Raw genomic sequence first — 27,941 nt, forward strand, 5'->3', positions numbered from 1 at the left:
TCAACTTAATTTAAGTAAACATTATCAAATATGTTATAATAAATCATTCTTTTTCAAAAATATGTTTCTGGGATTCAAGATCTGAAATTTTATTTAGAAATTAAACCCTTTAAAGTCCAGAGTTAAGGGTAGGTTTAAAGAAAACAAGTATATCAAAGAGTAAAGTTTGTTCAGACTGAAAATTATATGCCCTCCACCATAAATACCATAAATAAAATCTACGTATAAAATTAAAGCCAATGTATTCACAGTAAAATTGGTGAACAGGTTTGATGGCTTTACAGTGTGTTGACAAATAATTGAAATAAAAATTTGGTAGGTATTAAATCAGATTTTTAGCCGCTTAAGACTATACTTGGGATGGATTTTGGAAATCATTGCAGACCTCTACTATTAAATACGCGCTACCGCTACTTAAAAAATCAGTTCTGTATCAGCGTCCACCTGTCTGTATGTAATGCATTTTGCGTATGTACTGCTCTTGAGTGACTTACTTGTGTATGCATGGCAGGGATGGAAATGCAACATTTTAAAAAGTACCAAAAAGATATTTTTTGACCGAATTTTTTTGCATACAAATTTGAAAAATATTCGAGTGCAGAATACTGAGTACATTGAGTACCGAAGACAAAAGGTCCCCATCTTTTGCGATATTTGGAAGTGTACATCAGCTGTGGCTGAACCGATTTATTTGAATTTTTGATTGTAGATTGACAGTAGCCGAAAAACGGATATCAGATATTCAAATTTTGGGTCAAGTACCTAGGAGGAACGTCGCAACCTAATACCCTACAAACCGACATTAGACCAATAGGTACAATGTGGAATCTAAATGAAAGGACAGACATGGGTCAAATGTCGGCCACTTCTCACTTCCAAAGCCTTCCAGAGTCTCAATATGTCATGAAAGGATAAGGATTTTTTCTCTAAATATGATCTGATATTTCCCCATTAAAAAATTTTTTAAGGGGGCAAATTCAACAATCGGGCAGCCTAATTCAATCGAATTACTAACAAGCGAATATCCCTTTATTAGTGCATTTACTAAATTTAGAACTATATGTCGTAAAAAATAAAAGATGGGAAACATCCGAATGCTTTAAAAAAATTCTTAGTGCATCAAAGGGTACTAAATCGGTCGCGGGTATAACACGGTACTCTTCGGGTGGAAAAAGTACGGAAAAAAGTTCCAAAGTACTGGCTTTTCCATCCCTGTTCTGTACCGGAGGGCTCGATTTCGAATGTTGTGACTAAAGGAACACATCAATGGGACTTCCTCGCCATTTCTCTCTCTCTCTCTTCTCTGTACAATTAGGGAACTGTCTGGAAGGACTTTCACAACAAAAAATTCTTAGTGCATCAAAGGGTATTAAATCGGTCGCGGGGGCAACACGGTACTCTTCGGGTGGAAAAAGTACCAAAGTACTGACTTTTATGCATATTTTAGATTTGTCTCTACCTTCTTGAATGATGAAAGAAATAAAAAAGAGTCAGTCTGGAATGATCGACGAAAGACAGCGTTTGGTTTTTAGAAAGGCTAATCTGATAGTACAGTTCGGATGTATGAATGTTAGAAGCCATAACATAACTGAATACGCAAACTTTTATTTACTTGGGATAATATTGGGCTCTTTATAATCTCTAGAAATCAAATTTGGCTTACATTGGAGCTAAAGACAAATATCTGGACAAGGATCGATTTTGGCCAATTACGATAGATATCCAGATGGATGTACAGCGATTGCATGGCAGCCGGTTGTACGTACCGGATTGACCTGATGAAGTCCTACATCGGCAAGAGCTGCAGTGAACGAGTTCATATTTTTTTGACATGGGAGAAACACATCCCGGAATGCCTTCTCAACATGATTTTGGAACGTGTGTGGATTGAAAAAATTCTGGACCCAGGTTCTGTTTGGTTTGTCAGAACCGGCTCCATCATCGGTGTCCCAAAATGCTTAGTGTCACATTTGAGAGCTCTTACACATTGTCCCCACATGTAACAGCAATTTGTGATAGGGTCAAAAGTAGGAACAAGGTCATAAAGTCAACTGCCGGCAGTACTTGGGGTACGAGGATCGCCACCTCTTCATGCAAATGTGGCTACAACAACAACTTTGGGTGCTGACAAAGAAACCTTGTTGAACACGTACAAAGCATTTAGCAGGTCTGTGGTAAGTTATTCAGTTAGGTCTCAGCTATGTGGCACGCAGTGGAATAATATTTCGGAATGCCGCTTTTGAACTGCGACGGGCTGTCTCCTAAGTTCTCACGTAGACCATCTCCATCAGGAGACATAGATCTTACCCGTGCGAAGACATAACTACATGCTGTCCAAGCAATATCTTCTGCGCTGTTATCGTAAGGGTTATCCAAATCGTCGTCTTGTGTCTACCGCCCAGAAGCCTTAAAGTGGATCTACATGAATCTACATGAGAGAACCTCTAGATCAAGCGGATCTATACAACATTCATGGAGACGCGGTAGCAGATGCGTATAGCTACCGGGTGAAAGTTGTCCTTGGAGAACGACCGCCACCCACAGCACCCGAAGAAACCAGAGTAGTTTTGGCTCAATCACCATCCATGCAGCCGCCTCAACTCCTACAGTGCAGGAATTGATGGCAGCGTGCAGGATGTGTGTCCCGATTGTAATTTGGGACCACACGATACACGTTACATGTGTAATTGCCCAGCCAGACCCACTCGACTCAGACCCAGATATCTCTGGTTGCACCCAACTCTAGTCGCAGAGTTCCTGGATCTGGATATTCATCAGAACCAAGCAGAAAAAAGATAGAACACAACACACTGCTACAAAAACATCAACAACAACGATTCCGCCCTCTGGAGGTTCAAGAAGTTAAATCGGGACATGAGTTCATATGGGAGCTATATCAGGTTATAGGCTGATTAGGAGCATACTCCACTTTTTTCTATATTACACTCATATATACACAGAGGTTAGCATGTCAGCATATGACGCTGAACGCCTAGAATCGAATCCTGGCAAGACCATCAGAAACAATTTTCAGCGGTGGCTTTCCCTCCTAATGCTGGTAACATTTGTGAGGTACTATGCCATGTAAAAACTTCTCTCCAAAGAGGTGTCGCACTGCGGCACGCCGCTCGGACTCGGTTTTTCAAGGTCATTGAGCTTAAACTCGAATCAGACTGCACTCATTTATATGTGAGAAGTTTGCCTCTGTTCCTTAGTGGAATGTTCATGGGCAAAATTAGCAATTTTTGCAAAATCTAAGAGCTCTGTGCAAAATCTAAGAGCTCTGTTTATTTATTTTATTTTTGTCCAACGAATGTATGAAGAGGCAAAACCGCGCCGTCTAGATGCGGCAATAAACAGGAGCCACCTCCAGCTTATCAGCTTAAACTTGAATCGCACAGTACTCATTGCTATGAGAGAATTATCCCCGTTGTTCTTTAATAGAATTGTCTATTGAAAAATTTGAATTTACGATTTTGGTAATCGCTTTTTGTGTATTTTTTTGACCCTTTCAAAATGACGTAACACACTGTTCATATTCATTTCAATATATTCCCCATGGCTTAAGTATTGTTTCCGTGCGGTGTTTCCATGCTAATTCTCCCATCGGGTACCTCCCCAGCTGGTGGATTGGGGAAAGCTCATCAGATATAACGGGTACCGCAAAAAAAAAAAATATGCGGGCCGAACCAAAAAGTTAGCACAAACAGGAGTCCCGCTTGCACGAATACGAACCCGATGGGTCCGTGCAATAGGGTCGGCAGCGTTCTCGCACGATTTGTTGCACGGACATATACAGGGTAGTCAACGAACATAAGCGGAATTTGTGGCTGGAGCAATGTAACTAAGGTACCGGTTTAGGCCAGCTGTGGTTTACTGTTGAGTCACTCTCGAACCCTGTGAACTGTGGCCGATGCGAAGAGATGCACCAGATTGTTCAGCCATCAATTTATTGAGCATCCCGAGAGTGACAAGGCTAGGAGGAAAGACATTAGTCGTATCAGTGGTCTCTGAGCCGATGGACTACCATCACAATTTACCGTGGGCGCAATTACCAATGTCAACCATGCACAACATTAGAGGCAAAGCTGCAGCAAGGTCTGAAAATAGCGCCTCCGCCTCGCTGGTCAAACGCCTAATATGCAGAGATAAGCGAATATATTTTAATATGGTGGTAGAGTAAACCGAAAATGCAGCTAACATTGGAAACATGCGTGGTGTTTACCAGTCAATAAAACAAATGAGCGGTAACAATATAAAGCCAACGGCATTAATAAAATATCGGAATTAACAACACCCGAACAGCAATAAGATCGATAGCGCGGTTTCTTCAGCTATGAAGGACCAGCAACAGAGGATGCAAACTCTGAGCCTTTTAATCCCCTTGAGCGCAGAAACCCACGCAGAAATATATCCACAGCCCCACCCACCTGCGAAGAAATTGAAGCCTTTCTAGTCTCACTCATAAACGGTAAATCATCCAGGCCTGACAATATACCTGATGAACTGTTGTGGTATCTGGCACACCCCCTAGCTCAAGCGATCACCCTAATAATTAGAGAGGCCTGGTATAGAAATGCTGTCCCCTCGGAATAGAAGAAAGGGATCATGGTACAATGCCAAAGAAGAGTAACCTCGCCCAGTGTAAAAACTGGAGGGGGATTACATTACTAAACGCAATAAATAAAGTGATGGCAAGTCTTCTTCTGCAGCGTATTTCGCCTTCACTTGACATCATTTTGAGGAAGGAACAGGCAGGTTTTCGCCCAGGACGTTTTTGTGTCGATCACATTAACTCCCTGTGCATAATCATTGAACGGTCTGTAGAACTTAATACATACCTAAATCTTTTATTCATCGACGAGCGTGCGTTTGACATAGTTTCGAGAACTTCAATGTGGAGCACGCTGTTGAATAAGGGCATCCCTGAAAAGATCGTGACACTAATTAGGTAGCTATATATGAATGTCGAAGTTTCAGTCCGCTTCAATGGAAAAGAAAGCCAACCCTTCGGGATCGATAAAGGAGTGAAGCAGGGTTGCGTCCTATTGCCGACGATATTTTAAATTATATTAGACTCCGTATTAGAAGCAGCTAATGCTGAGGCATCCTATGGCATACGCTGGGGCATAAACGACTTCCTTGAAGACTTCGACCACTCAGTCCCAGGATTAGTCATGTTCTGTACCGTTAAAAACTCTGCCGTAGATCCTTGGCCACTCTGCAACCACGGTGTCAATCCACGTCTGATTCGAGTGGCTATCGTAGAAAGCGTCCACTCGTCTGGACTTAGCACGGACGGACTTATAGTCTTCCGCAGTAAAAATTCCTAGCAATAATCACTCATGGCAGCCGACTGAAGTTCTCATTGCTGACACTTTCTGTTTGATTTTTTTTTATGATACGATCTCTATGCCGTCTGGAGGGGGTCGAATAGAGGATTGGTAGAGGTTAAACAGTGCCGGAGATATCACCCCGCCTTGGGAACTCCTTGTTTCACTCTACGGTGTTTAGATTTCTTATCCCTAAATACCACAAATGACTGGCGACCAAACAGATAATTCGCGAGCCAGCGTTTCAGGCCTGGCAGGAGGGGCGTATTGGCGAGTTCCTCAAAGAGTTTGGCATGGCTGACCGTGTCGAATGCCTTCGATAGGTCGAGTGTCACGAGGACCGTCCTATCACATGGCCTGGGCTGATTAAAGTCACGGCAAATGTATGTGGTGATGGCATGCAGAGCAGTTGTTGTGCTATGCAGTCTTCATGCCAGTCCATGCCAGGTATAAAGCCACACTGATAGTGCCCAATTATTTCGGTGACTTTAGACTTTAATCTTTCACAAAATACGCCCGATAGTATCTTGTACGCGATTGGGAGGAGACTTATTCGTCTGTAGTTGGCACATACCATCTTGTCCCCTTTCTTGTGTACGGGACATAGTCTGCAGAAGTTCCAATCATCGGGTATGCGTTCTTCTAGGCAAATTGCGCAGACGAGCTGATGCATACGACCTAGCAGCATGTTGCCTCCGGTCTTAAACAGTTCAGCCGGTAACTCATCGGTTTCTGGTGCCTTATTGTTTTTCAGCCGGGTTACTGATACATGGACCTCGTTTTGACTAGGTGGTACACATTCTATACCATCATTAGGGATTGGTTCTGCGGTATGCACATGGCCACCATCTTCGGATACCAGCAGCTGGAAAAAAAGTTCTTTCCTCATCCCCAGCACACTATCTGTATCAGTCACCAGATTATCTTTTTTGGCTCCGCAAGAGGATGTGCCTGTACCAAAACTATCGGGTTGATGTTTAATTCTTTGGCAGAATTTTCGGACTTCATTTTGGCTCCTGAACATCTCGATTCCCTCACACTCACGCCTTTTCATTTCCTTCTTCTTCTTGCGGAAGAGACGTTTCTCCCCATACCTCTCCTTCATCTGGCTTGTTGCTACTGACTGTAATGTTGGCCTGTATGCCGCATTCTTGGATTCCTATTGAATCCAATTGATATCCGTTGATATCTGTTGTGTTTGCGGGGAGGTTTGTGTCCACATTTGAGATGAAGGTACACCAAGATAAGCCCGAGTTTGCCAAGTCAAAACCAATCAGAACCGTTGCTTTGTTTCCCACATCCCCAATTCACCCGGTACAGATAATAGTAATGTTTTAATATTTGTCTTTCATGCAGATCGTAGCTAGCCTATCAACCAACCAACCTATTAACTCCAGCCGACCACATGTATACTTACTGTGGTCAAAATTGGCCACATGTGGCGCGATCCACGAAAATCTTTTTGTCCGGATAAATATACAACATAAATTAAACCAAAAGATTTTTTTTTAAAAATGCTCAATAATTTTAACATTTATTTGCAATCCCATGGCAGCCGGTTGTACGTACCGGATTGACCCGATGGAATCCTCCATCGGCAAGGGCTGCCGTCTCGGTGTAAAACACACTGCTACAACAACAACATTTATTTGAGAAAACAAATTAATAATTTTTCAAGTTTTTTGTCGGTTAGGGCGAAGATCATTAAATTTTAAAATTTCTGTTTGCATCTCTGCTCATTGAGCTTGTCTCGAAAAAGAAACAATCAGAAATTGTAAAAAAAATGAATATTAAATTTTGACTGTGACATAAAATATAATCTGTTGATAATAGCACATGTACGAAACTTACAAAACTAGACTTGCTACTCAAGAAAATTATTTCCTACCAAAATTTTAAAAAAAACTACCAAATCTTTTAAAAACCTACCAAATGTTCTACTAACCAAAAATGCATCATATGTTTTTATACCCATCACCCAAGAGTTCGCCATTTTGCCATTCCATTTGCAACACATCAAAGTACACAGTTTGAACGCTACAAAGTACAAGATATCCGTTTATAGACGATTTAGGCATGATCGTCCGTCTGTTTGTTGAAATCGCTCTAAGTCTTAAGTTTACAGATGGCCTCCTGATAAGAAATATTGATTTCATAAAGTCGTATTTTTACTCAGATTTCAGTGAACAACCATGCCGAGTTTGGTTAAAGCGATCTCCCGATATAAGTGTTGAGCCATGAAATGCGTGAAATTTGCGCCAGTGAGTTCCCGGACCCCTCAACATCTAAGTATGTATGCAGCTGCCACATAGCCCTGTGTTCCGATAGAATGCATTCTAAAAAAGCCGCATTTCTTACCCAAAATTTATACATTTTGGAAAAGATCCCTTAGCACTCGTACCAGTTACAGTCAATATCAGAATTCGAAATTTGAAGCCTTGCAAAAGTATATTGCCCGTCGACATCCATGGTTTCATTCTACACTTTCAACGAATTTACAGAAATGACAAGGATTGAACCTACCAAAATTGAGGTCAGCCTACCAACCTACCAAGAGAATACAATCCCATGGCAGCCGGTTGTATGTACCGGATTGACCCGATGAATTCCTTCATCGGCAAGGGCTGCCGCCTCAGTGTACCACACACTGCTACTACAACAACCAAGAGAATAAAAACCTACAAATTTTGGTAAGAACCTATCTAAAACGGCAACGTTGATCACAACTTTTTGTTTTCATTAATAATTTGGCTTTGTTAAGAGAAGATATTTCTAAGACAGTAACCGCAAATACAAAATGGACTTTGTAAAAATATATGTAAGAGGCTAAAGCTAAATTAAAAACATATTGTGATTATATTTTTATTTGTTACTAAATCTATTTTATATGGTATAATATTATATTCTTTTTATGGAAAAACTAGAAAATCCCTGTTATGCAGTTACAACTACGGTGAAATTCTATATCAAACGATAAATTCCACAGAGTATTTGAATGCGTGTGTGTGCTTTCCAGTTATCAACATTTTGTACAACTGGCTTCGAAATCATTGTCTTCATTGCAGTAAGTTCTGGATAAATCTGTAGTTTCACTGGCCTTTATGGCATCACTATTAATGGAAGCTTCAGTCTTAGTTCTAGTATTTGGATTTTGTAATGATTTTTTGCCATTTGCAGGTTCCTCTGCATTCTCATTCTGGTTTCCCCCTTCAAGTTTTATTTCTGCTTTAAACTCTCTTATATCATCTACAGGAACTTTCACGTTTGCTGTTGCCCTTTGTTGAGTCGTTGGTTCTGTTTCTTCGGGCATTTTTGTTTTTACTTGATTGGTAACATCTGTATAGCTGATATCGTTTAAGGATTTTTTACATTTTCCTCGCTTACCATGTTTATGACATTGATATTTATGTTTATGGCTATGACCATGAGCATGGCCATGACCATCACAATTGTCATGGGCCGTATCACAATTTGGTGTTACACTAATCTCACGTAAATCGGGTAGTGAATCTTTGCAACATACTTTATCTGCGCAATCAGGATTCTGACATTGTATTAGACATTCTGTTGATGCAGTGGTTCCACCTTCTATACCTTCTGTCTGAAATTCAGGCTGTATGGTAATATAGGCTATTCTATGATCATGAAAATAAGAACGCAAATCTACGATAGTCTTCTCATAGAATTTATGACTTCTAAAAACTATGTGTATTGTAGCGATGTAACTGTGTGAAGATAATTGCCATATATGAAGATCATGATAGCTGACAATTTGGGGGAATTTAGTCAAAAGATTTCTCTCAAAGTTGTCCATATCAAAACTGCCGGGAATTGTCTGTAGTAAGATCATACAGGCTTCTTTCACTGAAAGTAAAAAAAATATATCAAAAAGTGAGCAAAAATTAAGAGTTTTAACAATTTGTTTGTTTAGACATTGCTTAAGATTTTTCAGGTATACAGCCTGCAACTTATGTAAAAAGTATGCAAGTATGCCAGTTCCCAACTGGGTGTAAAAAGCAGCCAAAAGTATTAGTAGTCATGTAGTGGGGAATTCTTTAAAACAATGTGTTCAGTTTTGCAACTGCCTTCGTTTTTGAAGGTTCCTATAAAATATAGTACACTTTTAGGCGCATTAATAATAATAATAATAATCCATTGTTTGTTTACATTGGCAAACAAAATTATGCGACAAACATTGTGAAATAAATTTTTGTAAAATGAAATATTTTCAGTGCAGGTCAGATGTTCTGAATAGCATTGCTATGCAAAGTTGTACTGGGATAACTTCCCGTCGATATCATATGCAGTGTTTCCGTTGTGCCACTAGTATCAAATTTTACACTTCTTTTGGACGGTGCCACTTTTTTAATTTGATACTAAATGCTATACTTTTAAGATGTTTGCGCCACTTTTCCATCTTTTTGTACCACATGTTCAAAAGTACAACTACATCTATTGTTTGTCGTCCAACAAATCGCATATAAATGTTAAATTTTTCTTTTGGACGGTGCCACTTTTTTAATTTGATACTAAATGCTATACTTTTAAGATGTTTGCGCCACTTTTCCATCTTTTTGTGCCACATGTTCAAAAGTACAACTACATCTATTGTTTGTCGTCCAACAAATCGCATATAAATGTTAAATTTTTCGACAAATTTTAATGTTTTAAGCTGAACGAGAGTAAAATAACAAAACAAAGTTTGTTTATATTTGCGAAATATTGGGTTGCCCAAAAAGTAATTGCGGATTTTTTAAAAGAAAGTAAATGCATTTTTAATAAAACTTAGAATGAACTTTAATCAAATATACTTTATTTACACTTTTTTTCTAAAGCAAGCTAAAAGTAACAGCAGATAACTGACAGAAGAAAGAATGCAATTACAGAGTCACAAGCTGTGAAAAAATTTGTCAACGCCGACTATATGAAAAATCCGCAATTACTTTTTGGGCAACCCAATATATCACTTAAGTATTTAAATATCCAACTTGTCTAAAGTTTTTTCTTAAACCTACAAATACATGTTTTGTAGATCGTAGATCGATTTTGCGAAGTTCGTTCGTCCGTCCAAATTTGAATTTGGCTTTTTGGTTACAAAAAGTCTCGACCTAGGATGGATTTACGGTGGTGGATTGACCGAACTTATCTTTTTAATACCTTTATATGTTATTCATAAAATAAAATAATTGTTTGTTTTTATTATACAGGTCTTCTTTTTGTTTTTTTTATGAAAAATAATGTGCCAAATTTTGGACCAATTTAAATAATTTTTTGTGTTAATTTTGTAAAAAGCAGAAGGTTTATTGTATGCTTTTGTTTTTTTACTCTTAATTTGTTTCCTTGTTTTGTTTTTTTAATAAAAAAGAAAAAAATTGTCACTTTTCAAAAAAAAATTAACTTGTTTTTACAAATGACACTTTATGTACCACTATTTGAAAATTTCCAACGATAACGCTGATCATATGTAATAACTGATAATAATAACCGATAATAAGAATCGATACATACAGGCTTCTTTCACTGAAAGTAAAAAAAATATATCAAAAAGTGAGCAAAAATTAAGAGTTTTAAAATTTTTTTTGTTTAGACATTGCTTAAGATTTTCAGGTATACAACCTGCAACTTATGTAAAACGTATGCAAGTATGCCAGTTCCCAGCTGGGTGTAAAAAGCAGCCAAAAGTATTAGTAGTCATGTAGTGGGGATTTCTTTAAAACAATGTGTTCAAAAATGTCAAGTTTTGCAACTGCCTTCGTTTTTAAAGGTTCCTATAAAATATAGCACACTTTTAGGCGCATTAATAATAATAATGAAGTTTGAAGTTGAAGTTTATATTTATTGAGTCTTTTTTTAAACATTGAAGTAGAATTAGAAACATAATAAAGAAAACTTATGACTATAATGTATTATCGCAATAACATATTAGGTAGTTTCAGCACCTGGCTTTAGCATAAAAGGTAAAATGTAATATGGATACATGAAATTAGAATTATTGACGTCCTTGCTCCCGAGACTACTACATTAAATAGAAAAATCTTAATCTAGGGTTTGAACTTAAAGCTACAAATAATAAAATAAGCAAAAAATAATAACAATTATAACTAAAAAAAAAAAAAAAAACAAGGAAAAGTAGGTTAAGATGTAGCTAACCACGGTGAGTACCGGCTAGTGCCTTTTCGTAAAAAGCGATAGTACCCGATTCAGGTTCATTTATATATCCCAAGGGAGATAAATACTGAGCATTATACCAACCAATGTTCGCTTGACTATTCATAGCGTCAATCATATGAGAATTCTCATGAAGCCCTAATCTTAAATTGAATTTCTCCAAAAGATCACACACATAGGAAGAAAGCCGCTTTAACTTGGAATTCAAATAAATGAAATTATTTGAATATTTTCTGTTAATGCGCTTAAAATTCTTCCCAATGCAAAGTCTCAAAATTTTCCGCTCAAAAATCTCAAGTTCTTTCATAACAATGGGGGATATACTGAACCAAACTGGAAAACCATATAAGATAACAGGCCTAATACAAGTCTTGTACAATAAAAGTTTCGTATTTACAGGCAAAGATTTGTATCCAAGAATTTTTTGAAACGATGCGAATATTCCCTGGGCCTTATTACGGACCTTCCGCGCGTGTACGTTGAATTTAAAAAGTTTGTTAAACTCTACACCCAAATATTTAACTTTCTCTTTAAATGGAATTTCAATGCCATTTAAAAATAGCTTCAAGGATTTACTCTCAGGTACAACAAAGCGCTTGCATTTTCCCGATGCATTTCTTATGCAAATGGCTTCGCATTTTGAAGTATTTATCTTTATACCCCATTTATCATAAAAATTTTTAACCTCATGGAGGTATTGCGAGACTTGGACCAAAGCACATGCTGGCGATTCATTGTGAGAGTATAAAAGGGAATCATCCGCATACAAAATACCCGAGGAATGTTCGGAGTTGTGGGGAAAATCACTCATAAAAATGTTATATAAATGTGGAGCTAAAACCGATCCTTGCGGGACACCACAATTAACATTTGAAAATTCCGACAACTGATTTTTGAAGAGTACGCCAAATTGTCTATTCGTAAAAAAACTTTTGAAAAGCTTTATAATCGGAGGACTAAACCCTATCCTTATCATTTTAGTTAATATACCATAGTGGGAAGCATGATCAAAAGCCTTTTCAACGTCAAGAAAAACTGCAACAGTACATTTCTTTGCTCTTAAATTCAATACAATATCATTTGTGAACTTTGTCATAGCATCAACTGTGGAATGCCCTTTTTGGAAACCAAATTGTGAGTTTGGAATATATGGTAAAGTGATACCTTTATCCATTTTAGTACGGACAATCATTTCAAAAAGTTTACCCAGATTTGACAATAAAGATATAGGTCGCAAGTTAGAAATCTCATTACTATTGGATTTTTTCTTAATTGGAATTATCTTTGAGGTTTTCCATGAATCTGGAAAATATCCGTTGGAGATACAGTTATTAAATATGATAACTAAATATTTAAATGCTTTAGTTGAAAGTTTTCGAATAATAAAATTAGAAATAGTATCAATGCCAGACGATTTCTTATTCTTTAAATATGAGGAAATATCAAGAATTTCACCCAAAGTTGTAAGATTTTCCAACCTGTCTTGATTTTTTGCATCTGAATCAATTGAAAATGAATAGCAGTGTTGAGGAACATTTGCAATGAAGTCATTCACAAAATCTTCCCTTACAGACGAAAGATGAACAGAGCTATTATAAATATTAGAAAAATACGATTTCAAATGGGAAAGGCATTCCGACTCATTTGTTATTATCGCACCATCAATTGATAATTTATCCAAAGGTAGAGATTTTCGATGCCCAATAATCTTGAAAACGTCCCGATGTGCTCTTGGCCCCGGCTTAATTCCTCTAAGTTTATTTCTAAAAATAGAAATCTGCTCTAGTTCAACCTGCCTCTTAATAATAACACTCAATAATTGGATTTGCTTGGATAAAATGCGATACTCTGGACTGAATCTGTTACTGGACACGCGATAAAGCCTCTTAAGTTCTTTTTGCCAATTATATTTAATTCTATATAAATTCTTAATTCTATCAGATATCAAGAATTTTCTGTTACCCAATTCAATTTTCTTAGAATGAAGTTCTGAGACAGAACTCACAACAGAAGCAAACTCTTCAATGTACTGATCAATTTCATTGTTACTCAAATTTCTATTTGAAGGGGGATAATTACTTAAAATACCCTGAGTTATATCGTGCTTGAAATCATCCCAATTTGTGCTTTCGAAGCTTGTAAATGTAGGAGGAGGCTGCAAAACAATTTCGAAGCTAGGAAGAATGACGTTAAGTTTGAGAGGGTAGTGATCTGAAAAACTGGGTAAACATGAGGTCGAACAAACAGGATTTGGCAGGTCAGATGTGTTAGAACAAAAGAGAAAATGATCCAAGTAAGATGAACCATTTGGAAACGTTGGACAGGATGAAGATATTCTGGTAAAAAAGTGGGGATTTACTTTAAGGAAGTCATAAAAACAGTTTCCATTTGAATTATTCATAGAATCACCCCATGAAATATGTCTAGCATTGAAATCACCACCTATAAATGTGAAATCAAATCCCCCAGAATAATTACCTAAAGAAGACAGAGAACTTAAAATTTGCGATTGGCTTGAATTGCCAGGAATATAAACTGAGCCTAACAAAATTTTCCTAAGAACGCCATTAATAGAAACATCAATAGAAATAAATAAATTAGGGAAGAGAAACCCTAAGATGACTTCTTTTCTGAATTTAAAATGTTTCTTAAGTAGTATGGCCACACCTTGTGCGCTGTTATCCCTTAGAAAGTGACAGCCTTCAAAACTAATATTACCTCCAGCTCTCAAATGAGTTTCCTGAAGGAAAGCAATGTCAATATCAAACTTTTTCATTAAACTGTGTAATTCAAATCTACGGCCATATTCAATGAGTGACCTGACATTAAATGTAATAAGATCCAGAACATTATGGACCATAGACTTGGTTTACTTCGCGTAAGAGGCCTATACATCGCTGTATCGCCTCTTCCTTTGAAATGGTTTGAAACTCCCTTATAAAATTGGCAATTTTGTCTTCCAGCGAAATCACTTTAGGAGGGCAAAGTTCTTTAGCAATTTTCAAAAATTCTTCAATGATTTTCGGTTTCGTTGAGGGTTGAGTGTAACTAGAAGTACCGTTACGGGACGCATCGGAATAAGATACATTCGGTTGAGTAAAAGAGTTTAAAGCACTAAAAACATTGTTTTTTGCCTTCTCTTTTCTCTCTAGGGCAACTGATCTAGCTCTCTTCTTAAGCTCAACATATTTTTTATACTCAGGGCAACCTCTAAAACTCGAGGGATGGCCGCTATTTCCACAATTGATGCAAAATGGTAAATTTCCATCGCCCTGCACAAATTTACACTCACCTTGTGCATGGTTTTGACCGCACTTTACGCATGCAAAATCCCTGTTGCAATTTTGGGACATATGCCCCCATTGTTGGCATCTCCAGCATTGAACATCCCTCATATTTTTCTTCGGTAATTCCCAAGACACCCTTTGATGCAAAATATATCTTTGCGCCTTCAACTCAGATACGGATTTACCAGGATGCAGTGTTAGCAAAAAAAGACCTGTGTCAATATTGTTTTTCTTGGAGTATGAAGTGGAAAATTTAGAGACACTATGCACTGTATCAGGGACTAACATATCTATTTCCGACTTAATATCCTCTATTGCTGTGTCAAACAAAAGGCCACGCAAAACAATGGTTTGTCGTTTTAACTCCCTTGGTGTATAAGAATATGAATCTAATTTCTTTTCACGTAGAAGGCACATTAGCTCAGTGTGTATTTTTGGGTCTTGCAAATAAAGTTTACTCTTGTGTCTGCTCTTGTTGACAATCTTAAATACAATTTGCCTAGCCTTTAAGTCTTTAATTAAATTATTCATATCAACACCAAAAAGAAAAATAGGAGGGCAGAAAGACTTCCTGTTTCCGACAGATTTTTCTACAACTAAAGCATCTTGTGCTGGAATTTTCTTATGATAAGTGTTGTTAGTTTTAATATCTAAATCTCCTAATATTGCAAATCTATTGGAAGAATCCTGCGATTGGCCAGATGCATTATTTGAAACGCTAAGAACAGAATTGCTTAAATCTATCTTACGCAAGTTAGTATCACCAGATATTTTCCGTTTCTTTTGCACCATTTGAAAACCTTCTTTGTCAGAGGGGGTAAACTCGTTGTGATCCATATTGCTCTCAATGTTGGATGGTAAAGGTCTTGATGTATTGACTTGCGTTGCGTTTGTTTTTGTCAATTTTTTAATGTCAATTGAAGGCAATTTTTCAACATTCATTACCAAATTAGCAGACATTCCTTTATTGCATTTAGAGGATGATGATGCAGACGTCGAAGGAGTAATGTCTTGATCCAAACATCCAGAATTTTGCGAGCCATATCCATGTCCATGTCCACTAAAGCAGGCTTCATGCAAAAGTTTTCCAATGGCTGACTTACAATTGCTTTTATGGCTGTTTTTATCAGGGGGTATATTCTCGGCAGGATCGCAAACGTCCATGCCTAGTTGGTCCAAATTCATTTCCAAAATTCAAAATCCACAAATTTAAATTTTTATTTCAAAGAAAATTCAATTTTTAGTTTTAATATTTTTTTTTGTCAAGGAAACACGTCTGCTCTGTTTGAATATTTCAATTCGTTTTTCTAATAATAATAATAATAATAATAATCCATTGTTTGTTTACATTGGCAAACAAAATTATGTGACAAACATTGTGAAATAAATTTTTGTAAATTGAAATATTTTCAGTGCAGGTCAGATGTTCTGAATAGTATTGCTATGCAAAGTTGTACTGGGATAACTTCCCGTCGATATCATATGCAGTGTTTCCGTTGTGTCACTTTAGTATCAAATTTTACACTTCTTTTGGACGCTGTCACTTTTTTAATTTGATACTAAATGCTATACTTCTTTTTTTCTTCTTTATTGAGAAAATTTTTTGTTTTCATTCATTATACAATTTATACAAAGATTCAAAAAAATCAATTTTAGAAGTAGTTGGAATTTGCGATAATGTAATAATTACGTCTATCGCGTTATATATAAAACAAATTTAAGTTAATCGAATTCATTCATTAAAAAGTTTCTATATTTATAAGTGGTTTCCATATAGTTTGCCAACCTATCCCAGTCTTCTTCTTCTTCGCCATCAAGTACTCTAATCACCTCTTCCTCATTTAATATTGGTCTTTGAAATGATAACATTCTGAATTCTTGAAGTACAGGACATTTTCCCAGAAAGTGTTGTATTGTTTCGATCTCACGCAAATTGCATAGTTTACACTCTCTACTCGATGTATCGGAATCAAATTTATTATACCCCAAAGGAATCATTCCACTGCGTGTTTTGAATATCCATACGATCTTATTGTAAGAATTTTTATCGTTCAGGTAAAGCTGAGCTCGGTTTGGATTCAAATATTTATAAATTCGCAGACTCTGACAGTTCTGTTGTCTCCATAGTCTCTCATCATGTAGTCGCATTTTTATGCTGCTGAGTAAATTTTTGCAAAATGCCCTCCAGTTAGCTAAACATGAAGTGGATTGGTCCCATTGTATGTTAAAGTTTTGCGACAGGGTAGCTATTTCTTTTGCCCAAAATGTATTTTTCTCCAATATAATATTAGATAATTGTTTCGGGAGCCTGCATGGTTCATGGTGATACAGTGTTTTCTCTATATACTTCAAATGTAATCCCAGAGTATAAATCTGGGTATCTTCTACATCTGTTTCCAGCATCAACACGTAGTTTGGAGTAAAACTTGGTACTCTCAAAATCCGTTTCAAAAGATATCTCTGCAGTGTATTAACTTCTTCAAAATAAGAGTATCCCCAAACTTGAGCAGCATACGTTTGAATGGATCTGCAAACAGCTAAAAATACCTTCCATTTGTTATTCATATTTATATCATTTCTTTCCATAAATTGTTTCCATATAGAATTTATTGCGTTTTTTGCTTCATTATTTCTGTTTTGCACATGTTTATGAAATTTCATTTTGGGTGTAAATACTACTCCTAAATATTTAAATTCGTTGCAGATTTTTATCTCCCTGCCTTTGTATGTCCATTTCTCGTACTTGCTTAGCTTTCCTCCATTTCTGAAAACCATTATTTCCGATTTGCTTATATTCACTTCTAAGCTCCATCTTTTGCAGTATAATTCTAATTTATCTATCATATTCTGTAGGATTTTAATATCATCAGCTAGCAGCACAATATCATCTGCATATAGAAGTAATCTTATATTGATAGATTCCACACATAATCCGCCTTCAATATAATCATGCAAATCATTTATGTAGAGTGTGAATAATAATGGTGATAAAAGGCAACCCTGTTTAACACCCTTCGTTGTTTCAAAATATTCGGATATTTCTTTTCCGTTCCACACAGCTGATTGGGTATTGTTGTACATTTGTTCTACCAATCTAACGAATTTATATGATATACCCATTTGAAAAAGCTTATAAATAAGGGCTTGTCTCGATATATTATCAAATGCTGCCTTGAAATCTACAAAGAAAGCATATACTTTTTTCTTTTCGCTCAATTTTAGGTTAACGATAGATGCTAGATTGTATATATTATCGGTTGTTGCATAATTTTTGCGGAAACCAGATTGAAATTCGGTTAGGATTTTGTTCTGTTCAACCCAGTTGTATAGCTTTTCGTTCATTAATCCCATAAAAATCTTAGCTGCACAGTTCATGAACGAAATGCCTCTATAATTTGATGCTTCATTCAGATCTCCTTTTTTGTGTATTGGGAAAATAATGGTCTTCGAAAATATAGGATCGATTTTTCCATTCGTATACAATCTATTGTATGTATTTAGAAGCAGGTTATGAAATTGATCAGTGGCATTCATGAAGAATTCATAAGGGATTCTATCTTCCCCTGGAGCTTTATTAGTTTTTACACTTGCCAAAATTTTCTTCAGTTCGATCATAGTAAACGGTCCATCTAAATCAGAATCTTCTTTATAAAAAGGGGCATAATAGATAAGGGTGATTTCTTCAGAGTTATTTAATAAACCTTCGTAATAGGATCTAAATACTTCGGGGGTTATGTTAGAGGATACAAGATTGTGTTGGTTGCGCATTTCTCTAGCCGTTTTCCACCATTCCTTGGAGTTCCTTATACAATTGAGGTTATTAGCCATGTTGTTGTAGTACACCTCTTTACTGCTATTACATATGGCTCTATAATGCTTCTGAGCTGATATATACCGGCGTTTGTCTTCTAAAATACCCGTTTTTCTGTAGATTTTCAGCAGCTTGAAGGTATTAATTCTTGCTAAATTGCAATTATTATTATGCCATTTATGCTTTGAATTAAAAGATGGTTTACGGCTGTTTTGTTTTGGATAAGATTCCTTAATAATTTCACAGATTTCGTTAAGGCTGATTTCATTTATAGCTGCGATTTGCGCTCATCATTTGTTGATAATTACTCTTATATTTATCCTTCCATATTAACTTTGGTAGGAGCGCCATCTTTTCTTCTATTCTGTTGTCAGTTCCAACATTAATTTGCAACAGTATGGGAAAATGATCCGACCATATCTTATCTTCAACTTTAAATTCATAGGTATATCGTAGTAGTTCCTTAGACACAGCACATATATCATTAACTGAATCTCCAACTGTTGTAACATATGTTAAATTCCCTTCCTCATCACCTTTTGTTATGCCATTTAAAATATACAAGTTGTAGTCGTCACAAAGTTGTAGAAATTGGATCCCCTTTTGATTGACGGTTTTATCTTTTGATTTTCTTAAATCGTATCCGGAGAAAAAGCTTTCTCTGTATATTTCACCCATGTGTTGACTAATTTCCCCAATTCTAACATTAAAATCTCCGATTAAAATAGGATTTTGCATTTCTTCCTCTTGAAAATATTGTTTTAGATTTCGTAAATCATTATCCCAAGTGGCAGGTCTTAAATATTGCGGTATTATAGAGCATGTATATTCTTTGGTGCGCAGTTTTATAAATAATTTTTTGTTCGAATCGATTATTTCCGGTTTAACGCCTATTTCAGGCAACTGTTTGCTTACTCCAATCAATTTCCCACCAATAGCTCTACCGAATCTATGAATGCGTACTGCCGGCTCAAAAAAAAGATCAAATCCGCTAAAGTATGGTATTGCTCTCTTCTCCTTATCAGATTCTAAATGTGTTTCTATTAATATTATTATTTGAAATTGTTTAACATATTGAAAGAAGGCTGGGAACAGATATTGCTATACTTTTAAGATGTTTGCGCCACTTTTCCATCTTTTTGTGCCAAATGTTCAAAAGTACAATTACATCTATTGTTTGTCGTCCAACAAATCGCATATAAATGTTAAATTTTTCGACAAATTATAATGTTTAAAGCTGAACGAGATTAACTTAACAAAACAAAAACAAGTTTGTTTACATTTGCGAAATATATCACTTAAGAATTTAAATATCCAACTTGTCTAAAGTTTTTTTCTAAAACCTACAAATACATGTTTTGTAGATCGTAGATCGATTTTGCGAAGTTCGTTCGTCCGTCCAAATTTGAATTTGGCTTTTTGGTTACAAAAAGTCTCGACCTAGGATTGATTTACGGTGGTGGATTGACCGAACTTATCTTTTTAACACCTTTATATGTTATTTATAAAAGAAATTAATTGTTTGTTTTTATAATACAGGTCTTCTTTTTGTTTTTTTTTTTTATGAAAAATAATGTTCCAAATTTTGGACCAATTTAAATAATTTTTTGTGTTATTTTTGTAAAAAGCAGAAGGTTTATTGTATGCTTTTGTTTTTTTACTCTTAATTTGTTTCCTTGTTTTGTTTTTTTTTTAATAAAAAAGAAAAAAAATTGCCACTTTTCAAAAAAAAGGAAATTAACTTATTTTTACAAATGACACTTTATGTGCCACTATTTGAAAATGTCCAACGGTAACGCTGATCATATTGGGTTGCCCAAAAAATAATTGCGGATTTTTTAAAAGAAAGTAAAAGCATTTTTAATAAAACTTAGAATGAACTTTAATCAAATATACTTTTTTTCTAAAGCAAGCAAAAGTAACAGCTGATAACTGACAGAAGAAAGAATGCAATTACAGAGTCACAAGCTGTGAAAAAATTTGTCAACGCCGACTATATTAAAAATCCGCAATTCCTTTTTGGGCAACCCAATATGTTATAACTGATAATAATAACCGATAATAAGAATCGATCGACCCATCCTAGTCGCATAGTTCCTGGATCTGTCCACTCAACAGAATCAAGCAGACGAAAGATAGAACACAACAAACTGCTATGTGTTCATCCTTTTCCGGAATGCCTTCTCCGCACCATTCGGGTCCGTGCCGGGATTGAAAAGAACCCCGGACCCCGGTTCTGTTCGGTTTGCCAGAACCGCCTCCATCATCGGTTGGTGTCGGTGAGGTGTAATCGGTGCATGGAGTGGGTACATTACCGATCTTGCTCTAGCCTTACATCACTAGGGAGTAAAGTCATACTGAATATGCAGTGGGTCACAAGCGTCATCGTCGTCGCTTTCTGCGTCCTCGTCGTCGGACTAGCTGTGTCCCAATTAATGGTCAAGCTTACAACCCCGGCATAAGTGGGTTACCATCTGACTATAATCGTCTGGTTTTAGGGGACTTTAATGCTCATCACATTTCACGGCATTCTACCCTAGGTAACGACCAGAGCGGTATAGCTTTGGCAGGCCGATTGGGCTGGCTTCAGAGAATACACCAATCACCGCTTCAGTGAACTGGCACCCCCATCGGATCTGCTAGTTTTTGAGAGGAAATTCCGAGACATCATTAACGAAGCAGCTGCTCGCTTTATACCATCCGGACGGATACCCCAAGTGCGGCCCAATTTTCCGGCGCAGGCAGTGGTACACACAGACGAGCGTGATGGGATTCGTTGTATGGACCCCACTAACCCCAGAATCAGCGAGCTGAATCTGGAAATAAACATGGTAGTCAACGAACATAGGCGGAATTTGTGGCTGGAACACTTGGAGTAATGTAACCTAGACACAGGTTTAGGCAAGCTGTGGTCTACTGTTAAGTCACTCTGGAACCCCAGTAGACGGGATGACAGGACCTCAGTCACTTTTGGCGACGTAACCGTGACTGTTCCAAAGAGATGCGCCAGGTTGTTCAACCTTCAATCCCGAGAGTGACAGGGCAAGGAGGAGGGCCATTCGCCGTATCCGTGGTCTCTGAGCGGATGGACAGCCATCACAATTTACCGTGGGCGAAGTTACGAATGTGATCCGTTTCGCCTAATCATCAAAGGCGTTGCGCCCCGACGGAATCTCTACACTGATGCTGAAGAATCTGGATTTACCTCAAGTTGAGTACCTTACTACTGTCCTCAACCTGTCTTTGAACACTCTTATAGATGTCGGGAAAATGGGTAGTGTTCCCGCTACTAAAGCTTGAAGGGACCCGAGATTGGGGAGTCGTACAGACCGATCTCCCTTTCCTCACCAGTAGCTGACCGTGTCGAATGCTATAACAACAACAAAAATATAAGAATCGATAATAAAAATAAAAAGCCCCACCCAAGCAAGCTTCGCAGAGCCGTTTACAATACTCAGAACAATACTTATATTTATAATCTAAACTTCTAGGTCTTATGAGTGTATCTTGATTTCAATGTACTCCACTTTCGGTAGATTGCGGTGCATATTTCAAAAATATTGTGAAGCCGCACAGGCACTTAGCCCAACATATTTTTTTATACCCTCCACCATAGGGGGCATGCTAATTTCGTCATTCTGTTTGTATCGCATCGAAATATGCGTCTAAAACCACATAAAGTATATATATTCTTGATCGTCGTGACATTTTAAGTCGAACTAGCCATGTCCGTCCGTCCGTCTGTCTGTCGAAAGCACGCTAACTTTTGAAGGAGTAGAGCTAGCCACTTGAAATTTTGGGAAGTTGGGATTGTAAATGGGCCAAATCGGTCCATGTTCTGATAAAGCTGCCATATAAACCGATCATGGGTCTTGACTTCTAGAGGGCGCAATTCTCATCCGATTTGCCGAACTTTATACCCACCACCACGGATATATATGTAAACCACCTTTCATCATAATCTGGTGAAAAATGCATATTTTATGGGATGAGATGGTATGGGAAAGGGATGACTAGATTAGTTTACATGGAATGGTGGGTTATCTTTGTATATTGGATGCCGTGATTTAAATTGTTGGAAGCATTTCCAGTACGATGGACTAAAGCCCATGCCTACTAAAAGCCTAAAGCCCATGTCTATGTTCATTCACAATTTCTCATCTCAGGAGATACGTTACTACCGTAAACACCAGCGTAGGTGAACATGCTTTCTATTTAATCACACCTAATCCAAGGGTATTGACCAGCACTAAACATTACGAAAATTTCTATGCTCAAGAGAATTAAGCTATGGTGATGGAATTCCCCTAGAAAATCCTAAATGTTTGCTTTTTTCCCCATCGAAATCACCGTACCCCAAATGGGAAAATTTTTTCCCCAAACACAAAAAAATCCCCTGTTACTCTTTTTAATAATTTTTACTTCACTCAATATGTAAAAAAACCATTTTTTGAATTGAGTGATTGGTGTTTCGCAAAAATAAACGTAAAATAAGACAACTTTAATACTTTTTTATACCTTTCAAGCAACTAAAAATCATTGTTTTTCCCCTCCAAATGTTTATTCGTTGATGTCTCAACAACGACTGAAACAAAGAGAATATATTCGATGTGTGTGAATTACCATCAACGCTACCGTAAAGGACTGGGCATCGCTGTTTTAAAGATCTCAAGCATGGTGGTGGAAAGGTTTTTGATATCTTACATGAGTTAACAATCAAATTTATTTGGATTTATTATTTTAATTGGAGGTAAGTTAATGGTTTAACATAAATTTTATTTTGTCAGAGAGAGGGAGTCGTCTGACATATGAAATGACAACTGTTGGTAAAAACTATTTCTCTGAAGAATCAATACTTGGGATTATTTCAAGCAGATTTCATTACATAGTGAGAAAAATGCCTTCGTGGGAATGACCGTATATGTAATCCATGCAATGGGAAGAATAGTGAAATAAAAAGTATCAATTGTTGTAGCAAATAAAAAGAGCATCACCAATATTAAAAAGCAATGTGAGTGCTATGCTTTGTTAGTGGGAAGTGATGAGAAACCATGGCAAGACGCAGGAGGCTTGTTTATGTTTTGTGGATTTTAAGAGGCACTCCAATTTAAAATAGTAAATAAATTCCATACGTGATATGGATATTATAAGTCGAAACAAAACTGGACAGGATTCACTAATAGAAGGTTAGGTCACATGCAAAAACACAAAGTGGATAGGCCCCATAAACATCATTAAGAATGTCAAATCTGACGATTGAAAATGTCATCATATAGGAGAAAACGTAAACAAAGAATGAATGTAAAAAGAGAACAAGTTGACATCCTCAATGCCAAGTACTGTCAAATATTAAAAAAAAAAGTATATCGGCTGATCGCTTGGCTTAACCTTATTCAGTGAATCCTGAAAACTGGACAAGTATAACCCAATTTGGATATGAACTACTTTCTGTAGGTGCTTAAGAAGTCGATTTGGAAGGTCTGTTTATGGGTGCACAATTCCAACCACATACAGATCAAGCAAACAATTTAGAAGATTGATAGGCATTTTTCTGTTTGATAGGTAGGCGTAAACATTTAACAGATTTTTACTAGCTTAGTTTTTGTACCCTCACAGCTTCTACGGGAAACGTCGAGGTCAGTGAATAATTTCATACCCGCGATAGTGCAAAGGACAGAGGAGTCCTATGCTGCCAAGATGTACACATTAGTAGTTTGCAATGACATTGCGAAGGTCTTTAGCAATGTGGAGATCTATACATTCAACCAGTCCTAAGACAGGCTCTCAGAGTATAGATAAACCACTTGGAAAAGTTGCGGGACTTTGGCCTATAGATGGCAAACAGTATATCGCAGGCCACCTCGTTGGTTATTTTATCACTGTTCCTGTGGGTGACTTCTCTTTTAGAAAACAAAGATCTTGTAATTCACTAGGAAGACGAAGATATGTAAATACGAGGGCCTAAGTTTCCTAAATAGCACTATTTCTATATCGGATAGAGCTAAGTACTTAGGGGCGATCTTGAACTGGAAATTGAACCAGAACTACCACGCTGTTGCCTGTGGATATGTCCCCAAGATGTTGCAGTAATTTCATAGATTCAAAAGAAGGACTGAAAACCTCTAAGCGTGGTGAGGCCGGTTCTGACATACGTTGAAGAGGAAGTCCCTCATAAGAATATTACAATAGTTCCAACGGACAATTTGATTTGGCTTAAGTATTACTATGAGAAGCATGTCTATTAGGACGCTCGACTTTGGACGTCAGACCTATAGAAATAGGACAATGGAGAACAGAATGAAAGTGCTGAGGTTTCGGATCGAGTACCTTGCACAAAGGAGCTGTTGGTACATAGGTCATGCCACTCATTTGCACGATTGGATGTTTCGTTCGTTTTATCGTTTCAATCATTCGTCGTGTTACATCGCCACATTGCCAACAACCATTTCGTCAATGGCGTTGTTATAGATAAAAGAATGAGGGCAATAGAGAGACAACAAACACCTGAAATGACATAAAAGAGCAGAAACATTCAATCAAATTGTAGTAAGATGCTGCGGTGTTGTTTAAGAAACGATCAGGGATGACAAAATTGTTAAGTGGTAGTTTTGTTGATACTTTTAAACAGGGTTTTCGTTGAGAATATTGGAAAGGTCACACATAAAGTTGATGTTTCTTAAAGGGTTCCTGTTCCTGCTCCTCAAATACATTATCACAATTTTTCAGATTATTATTTTTTTTTGTAATTGCAAAATCGATCCAAATTGCTCTTTCAACAATACCCGAAGTCCTAATTTCTTTCTATCTACCAGAATGTGAGACAGATTCAAACAGATTTTGAAAATATATATTCTTGCGCTTCTTTATAACCGATTTCGGTCTATTCTTATACTTAAAGTAAATTCTTCATCGCTCGTTGAATCTATCCTCTATGTAAGCCCTATACGCCATATTTCTCCTCTCCCTAGCCTGAAGAATTAAAGGCTCCCTATTCCACGCATCCTTATTGCGACTAAATAGCCTCATAAGTGGGATATGTCGCTCGAACAGATCCATAACCACTCTTTATCACATTTATCTTACAGTTTACATCAGTGGTATAGTAGATGTCACTGAAATCCATTGTCCTCATATCAATAGTACAATTATCAAAATTAAAAACATTTTAATCCCTAATATATTTCACGTTATGTTCCGAATTACCCTAAACTGCAAAAGACATAAAGATAGCCGCATGGTGCAAGTTTAATGCCGGAAATTGCCTGCTGCATATAACCAAATTCCTATTAGTTACTAAAAAGTAATCCAACACTGAAGCCCTATCAGTACATAAATTAAAATGAGGGGGAAGGCAGTTATGAACTATTCCCATGTTTCTCTCATTAGAAACCCTTGTTCAAATAAATCAACATCAAAGTCTCCCATAACCACTATATTCGCATACCGTCCAGCAGGTTCCGATAGAATATGTTCACAGCTCTGTACTGCCCCATGAGGAAAATATAAAACACCAATTAGTTCTTTCTCACCTTTTACTAACTTAATTTCGACAAATAGCCCTTCCACCAGTCCTTCTTTCCTAATATCAAAAAACAATTCGCTATTTAAATTTCTTGTTTACATACATACAAACTCCTCCCCTTCTTACTATTCTGTCATTTCTGAATAGTTTGTTTTCGAATCCTTAAATATGCGTTACAATAGATTCTCCACTATTCATTCTTAAATTGGCCAATTTTTTCTTCAACAGCAATTGATTGACCATAGACTTCTGGCCAAAAGCAGCATCATGACTATTCCACATATCCGTGTCACTTTCTTTGTGTCGAATAAAACTTAAACAGTACGAATGCACAAAGCTAAAAATGCGGTCCATTGCTTTCTTATTCCTCTTCTTGTATTCGGCTGAGGCAGTTGCACTACTTGGAGGATTGCCGGTCAGAACATCCTATAAGTTTTGCGAGTCAAGATGAATTTTTGCAGGGAACTGCCAGTCATCAAATTCTTCTCCTCTGAATTGAGGAGTGCCATGAGTTTCTTTGGCGTCGCCCATAACCTCTAGTAATAGCAAAATGAAACACACCAAACATTTAAGAATTTATAAAAAACAGAAATTAAATGTATTCGAAGAAAGTTTTTCCATATATTTCCATATTTTATATATAATGATAAATTCAAAACTATGTTGAATGCAAATCTAAACTTAGTTGATTGAAACAAGTACTTCAACATATAGTATGCAGCACTCGCCCCGATCAAAAATTTCTGTCAGTAATAGATCCACAGGTCGACTTTCGGTAGAATTATCACAAAGATATGTATATGAAAGAACAAATATTAGATTTCCGCATCATGCTGTCAATTTTTTTTTTGGCTGAGCTTGCAGAATGTCCAAGTAAGATCATCACATAAATAAAATGTACATATAGTACATTTTATTTATTTTTGGAGTCAAATGATATTTAACTATCAAAAACAATTTTTCATTGTAACTAAAGACACAATACAGCATACATATAGTGAGTCACAGTATATTTAAAGGCTAACGATCATCAAGTAATTTTGGAAGATTTTGTAATCATATTCTTATACTTACTATATGGATAACTCAAGGTCATCACCAACACACAGGAAAATATCGAAAGTACTGGATCAATGAATTTTGCCGTATGCTCTTTGTCCTTGGCAAAATGAACAATTACAGCACATACAATCACAAATATTGTACTTGAAACATCTCTTAGGAATTCCGCTGGTCCCTCTCTTCGGGTATGATCATGAACTTTGCTCAATTCAGCTCTCAAATCCTCCTTCAATTGATGATCACTGTTTACACTAGCCTCTGACAATCCATTACTTTCTATAGCAATACCTGATGATTCCACCACGACATTACCCAAGGGATTGATGTGCAAAAAATTTCCTTGGTGCAAGGTATATCCACCAATTAGAATGTATGTGAGGCCATTTAGCAATAAACCAACAACTCCCACGATCATTACATGTATGGGCAAATGCATGGAATCTTGATGGTCAATGTGTACCAACGTCTGCAAAGCCTCTACCAGCAGTGAAAACGAGAGAGACGCCAAGGTAATGCAAACTATCAGCATGGTAAGAATTTCAAGGCGAGCCCAACCAAATGTATTTCTGGTGTCCATTTCGCCCCTTTTTCTCTCAGTAGTCAATCGGGCCTCACCTTCTTGAGCGATAGTGGTTGTGAGGGCGCAGGTAGTTGCTAGTTTGCTGTCATCATCCGTTGTAGGCAAAATTTGTTTTTGCAGCTCCATTTCGTAGTAGCGTTTTTCTTCATTGCGGCTGTGTAACTCATTGTGCTGTAAG

General features: G+C 36.9%; 1 protein-coding gene across 8 annotated transcripts in view; it reads right to left on the bottom strand.

Moving 5' to 3' along the window:
• Positions 1–8,231: 8,231 nt before the first annotated feature.
• LOC106082928 (uncharacterized) overlaps positions 8,232–27,941 on the bottom strand; it is a 120,586-nt gene continuing 100,876 nt past the window's right edge. For all 8 annotated transcript variants that reach the window (XM_059360081.1, XM_059360085.1, XM_059360080.1 and 5 more), the window contains 2 exons: positions 27,196–27,934; positions 8,232–9,197 (listed from right to left, as the gene is read on the bottom strand). In XM_059360081.1, coding sequence (XP_059216064.1) covers positions 8,353–9,197; positions 27,196–27,934 — 1,584 coding nt within the window. In that variant the 3' untranslated portion in view covers positions 8,232–8,352. The remainder of the gene's footprint in view (positions 9,198–27,195; positions 27,935–27,941) is intronic.

Source organism: Stomoxys calcitrans, chromosome 1 (assembly GCF_963082655.1).
Source record: "Stomoxys calcitrans chromosome 1, idStoCalc2.1, whole genome shotgun sequence".
NCBI lineage: Eukaryota > Metazoa > Arthropoda > Insecta > Diptera > Muscidae > Stomoxys > Stomoxys calcitrans.